A 5,832-nucleotide genomic window follows, 5' to 3' on the forward strand; every position below is an offset into this window, starting at 1 on the left:
TGCGACCGCATAGAAGTTTATATTATGCGACGGCATAGTTATATAGTTCTTTTTGCCGGACAGTTTTTAATATTTTGATCATAATTCTCTCTCCTAATCTCCGATTGAAGTGATTCAAAGTGCATTGGGAAGAAAACTTAAAGATCTACACTTTTGATAGAAATAGGCTTCCTCAAATTCTGATTTTACTATGCCAAAAATGGATCTTAAATAGAGACTAAAAATCACGAGAATAGCTTTTTCGCCTGAAAGTTAATACTTGATAATATTTCGACCATATTTCACCTCTTGACTCCTTTCCTCATCTGATTGACCTCTAACACTCTTGAATATTCATTCTATCTCCCATCTCATCTATGGATTATTTGCAATTTGATCCCCGAACTTTCAATTTGATTCATTTTGGTCCTCTTTACTTGTTTCTTTTATTTCCATCATCTCATAATATCACCAAATTGGTACTTAGCTCATTCACTTCCTTGATTTGTCCTTCGGACCATCTTTTGGATAATTGCACTTCGGTCCCTAAGCTATCACTTTACTCCATTTTAGTCCTTTTCAACTCTTTTCTCCTGAATTCCACCATTTTCATAGAAACACCTACATTGCATGAATTCAACGAAATAAAGTCACAATTTAAATATTTTACTCGTAATTAAGTCATGTTTGTGATTTAAATAAGTGTGCAAAAAAACACTTATCACATGCCACTCCCCATTCGAAGCATATATGTTTGACAATTACAAAAATCACCACTTCATCCTGTCTCAGTTTGAGCAGCTGCTCATTTGCTATTCTTCCTAGCTCACCATTACCATTAATTCTGCAAGTAGCAAGCAACGTCCTCCGAATAATAGCATTTAGTTCAATCTCCATGGCGTCAATGCACTTAAATGCTTCATCCAACAATTTGACTGAACGTTATAGGCATCTTTCGTCAACTTTTCCAGCACGACTATAGGCAATCAATACCCCCCCATAAATGTAATCTCATCAGGCCTAAATTTCATTTTCTTCATCTCTTCAAAAATGGAAATGGATTTCACCGTATAACCTGTAATTGCCAATCCTACAATTAGAGAATTCCATGAGGACAAGTCCTTCTCTTTCATGCGGTGAATTGAATCAAGTGCCTTTTCAATTCTCCCCCACTTGGCATACATATCAATAGGAGCATTACCAAGGAAAATGTTTAGTTCTCCCTCGCCCATCACCAAAATAGAGCAATGTATCTTCTTCCCAACATCTAGAGCTCCTAAATTGCACAGGTCGACAATAGACTCAACATGGTCACTTCATCAGGACGCCCCGTGCTACTTGTCATCACCTCGTACATCTCCAATGCCTTCTAGTGAAAACATAGCATTCCATGTCGCAAGTCTCTTTTAGGAATCACATTAAACAAATCCATCGCATACTCCATCTCCCTGTTAAGATTTGAGATTTCATCTTAAAAAGGTTAACTTTATTAAGAGGAATAGCTCAAGACAAGTTGCCCTATGTTTCAATCTTTAATTGACGTGGGATTTTATTTCTTAACATGTCCCCGCAAGATGGTGGCTCGTTTAAACAGACTGATCTTGAAATCTGTATGCTCATATATTGAGTCTTAATTGGATTAAATTGCTCGTTAGAGTTCAATGGACCATGATACTATGTTAAGACTTAGGGTTCCATCTTAAAAATGTCAACCTTATTAAGAGGAGTAACCCAAGACCTTATAAGTTGTCTTATGTTTCCATTTTCAATCGATATTGGATTTTATCATTTAACACTCCCCATTTCACGTACCATGTGATCATCACATTCCAAGAAACCAAAACTTTCTCTGGTGGAGCAACACCATTGGCTACAGTGCCAGAATCATTGACATAGTGACACATGGAGCTCTTGTTGGAAAAAATGAGTTGAGTGGCTAACTTTGGCATAAAATTTAAGTGGGACCCGGTTGGTTATTTTAGAAGTTCAAGATTGATTTGTGTTCCCCTCTGTGAGAATATCGAAATCATGTTTTTATTTATCAAAAATGATGTTCGCGTGAATGAGAAATTGGAATTTAAAACGTGCCAATTAAAAGGAGATTATGTATTGGAAAGAAATCATTTAAAGTTTGTCCCACAGAGAAAAATTATGAAGCAAATACCACATTAAATAGAATTGGACTTTGTGTAATCATGTGTAGTATAGAGACTCTCTCTACGTGCATGCATAGGAGGTAAATCGAACCGAAATAAGTTTCAAACGTGGAAATTGAAGCTCTTAGAAGAACTTACGTTTTGCTAATTTTTTCCCTTCAACTGACTGTTTAAATTCCAAACTGAAGCTCCTATATTCATTGTCGTTATGTACGATTTAATGACATTTATGGGGTTAAGCCTATATAAGCAACCAGGTTTCTACCAACAGTTCTGCATAATTTTTCTGCATATTGCATATCATAAAGTTTTTGGTTCTATCCAATTTCTTTTGGTGATACTGTTTTGATATAAGATTTGTTTGGCAGAGTAGTATTTGAGGTGCTCAAATTTTACTGTTCCTCCATTGTATTTTGGGAAACATACGTTTGAATTAAACCTTGAGCACCTACGGTGAGGGGACGAATCTATTTTAAGAAAACTGTATTCACCCAGGCCTCAGCTCAAAATTATTTTTTTGATTATTTCCTTTTTGCTAATTAGTTTCACTCATTCTGTTTTATTTAAATTTAATCTGCTTTATTTTGGCTAACTAGATTAATTTGTTCAGTTTATTGTAATTTAATCTGCTATATTTTGTGTAGTATCTAAGTTCACTGTATATATGGTATATGTAAAATCGATATATGCAAATCCAGTATTTAAGTTCATTGCATATATGATAAGCTACATATACCGTAAGGTACATATACGATATGTGTAAATACGACATGTTGCATATACGGTATGCATAAATCCAGTATGTTGCATATATGGTATGTGTCCATCCGGTATTCATTCACTAACATTTAGTCCAACAGCTCTATCAGACTTTTTAAAACACGATCATATTTTACATCAAGTCTTTTTTCGTCACATAGCATTTTGTCAACAATTCTGTCATAATTCCTCGGATAAAGTGGTTTAATCCTTCCATAATAGATTCATGGGCTTGGAAATTAACAATGACATCTAAAGCCCGGCCTGGTCCCTTCCCTATTCTGTTGGACCTTAATACGGAATGGAATTGATTTTGGGTTAATTATGTTACTACATATATTTACGGGACCAAGTTGAAAAATAAGGTGATTAAACTGAATTTTGTTTCAAAAATTAGGCGCGACTTCAAATTTATTATTTTTATTACAGTGTACATAATTTTCTATTTCTTACATGTTTGTAACTTTTTTTGCAAAATGCTTATATTTAGTTCTGTTTGGTAGGAATTGAAATCAAAGTTTTAGTAGATTATAATAGAAATTAACGATATAAGTGATTGAAAAGTTATGGACTCATGAAATATGTGATTAAAATTAATTATTGATTTCTATAAAAATCTAGATTTTGATTCCTACATAATAGGGGGCTCAATGAGTTACAGTGATAATAATTTAGTCTACATTTATACTCATTTAAATGAGGTGACAGTGTATGTAATTTGTTTGAAATTGTAACTCATATTATGCGTTATTGCTGATATAGTTTATGTAATTTTTTGAAATAGTATCTTATCAACTCATGCAATGTTGACCGTGACTATAAATGATATAGGTAATCGCATAAAACCCCACTTTGGTGAGGATCCCAAATTATTTGAAGTTGGTTGGTTGGTTGAAAAAACGAAAATTATACTTATGAAATTCTTTGAAATAGAATCAGCATATGCAAACAGAAGAAATTAATAAAATTTGAAAATACCAAAACCCTAAAATATTTATATAAACTACCTATAACGTGATATTATAGTATTTTCAATAAACTTTCTATTTTTAAATATTATTTTTTTTTTAATTTAGAGAGTATCTATAAATTTAGAAAGTAAAAATTTTTAAGTATTCTAACAAATTTTTTATATTTAACACTTAATTTTACCACTTTTAGAAAATAATTAGTAGTTTTTCCTATCTTTTATTTTAATTAGCTTCCAACCAAATGATCATACTACTTTTCTTCATTAAAAATTGAAATACTTTAAATACATTTAATTATAGAGAGTGGATTTGACTCTCTAATTGGAAAACCCAGCTCATTATTTATTTTAAAATGTTAATTTAAAAAGTCTTTTAGAGCATAATTTTAAGAGTTGATTATTTAAAATAGAGAGCATTTTATATTTAAAGAGTCTCTTCAAAATATTTTTAGAGGGCATAAAATTTATCATATACATTTATTTATCTCATAAATATATCACAATAATTATTTTCTTTTCTATAATTAAGTTGAGCCTTTATCTTCCAAATATTATTCTCTTTTATTAACCAGAAAAAAATGTAAATTTAGTTTCTTCAAAATCCACGTTCTCTCACCAGTCACCCTCAATTTTTTTCAACTCAAAAAGAAAATATTCTGGAAAGAATTTGTACCTTTTTTCATAATGAATCATCTCTCTTTGAATTAAAATATTGAAGATACAATTTATCCATACCAATTCCATCCATGACTCCGTAGGCGGTTTAATTATAGAAAATTAGAGAAATTACCCATAATTATATCACTTCTGCAATATTAGGTCTTCATTTAAGCATCGACGATGAGAATATATATGGCATTACATAGATTTACCTCTTCTTGTTGAGTTCTCTCAGGCCCGGTCCTGGGCACAGGCAAATGAGGTCTATGTTTCAAGCCCAAAACCATAGGGGGTCTATTTTGGCCCAAAGTTTTTTTTTTTTTTTAAAATTAAAAGAAGGAAAACGGGAATAGTTTTTTCATTAATTGTGAGATTATTAAGATATTTATTTGTTGTTTTAATGTTGAGTTTTAAGTTAGCAATATATTACATAACACACCGTTGAATTTTGCATTTACATTGATTTTGGGACCTAATTTTTGAAATTCGCCTTGGGGCCCGACAATCACAGGACTGGCCCTGAGTTCTCTTGATGTGTTACACTAGTCCTAGCAAGACAAGTTATATGGCTATATCTATTATTACACACATAAAAAATCACACTTCATGCTACCATATTGCACACGTTCAAAGTAATTTTTGGTTTTTATTTATTTATTTATTTTTTGTGCGCCTTCTCATTTTCTTTGCCCCTAGTGCCTGTGCTTCAATGCAAATCATATCTGTAACCACGATAGAAAACTCGGTGCTATTTTATTCAAGTAGCTTTACCCGTCGAATAATAAAATTTGAAGAATTTTTGAAGTACATGGATTCTGACATTGATGGATTGGATTTATTTTCTGAGATGTAATTCGTAAGAAAATGTTTGTCGGAAGACACTAAAAAGCGCGTTCTATGTAAAAATGATGGGTTGTTATTTTTTAATGTATGGATTGCTTATAAAATATTATTGATTATCTTAGTTTATAGTTGCATCTATCGAGAGGAGCTTCTCAAGGTTGAAGTTAATAAAAGCATATCTTCGATCTACAAGGTCACAAGAAAGGTTAAGTGGATTGACCATTGTGTCTATTGAAAAAGAAGTTTTAAAACAAATTAATTGTAATAGTGTAATTGTTAATTTTCTATCAAAAAATTCTAGAAGAATAAATTTAGTCTTTGTTTGGGCTCGAGTTTAATGAAGTTTAAAGAAAAATATATTTTGAGATAATGATTTTTTAGAGAAATGTGGTTAAAAAATTTTTTTGGGTTTACATGTAATATTATTTTATTGAAAAATATAAAACAGAAAAAAAGAGAAAAATA

The 5,832-nt window shown here is 31.5% G+C and overlaps 1 protein-coding gene across 1 annotated transcript in view; it reads left to right on the top strand.

The window, feature by feature from the left end:
• The first annotated feature begins 2,355 nt into the window (after positions 1-2,355).
• The window catches only part of LOC111366608 (NAC domain-containing protein 79-like), a 12,151-nt gene continuing 8,674 nt past the window's right edge, over positions 2,356-5,832 (top strand). Inside the window, exons 1-2 of the mRNA XM_022987331.1 lie at positions 2,356-2,392; positions 2,780-2,877. Of these exons, the coding sequence (XP_022843099.1) occupies positions 2,356-2,392; positions 2,780-2,877 (135 nt within the window). The remainder of the gene's footprint in view (positions 2,393-2,779; positions 2,878-5,832) is intronic.

The sequence above is a fragment of the Olea europaea genome, chromosome 18 (genome assembly GCF_002742605.1).
Source record: "Olea europaea var. sylvestris chromosome 18, O_europaea_v1, whole genome shotgun sequence".
NCBI lineage: Eukaryota > Viridiplantae > Streptophyta > Magnoliopsida > Lamiales > Oleaceae > Olea > Olea europaea.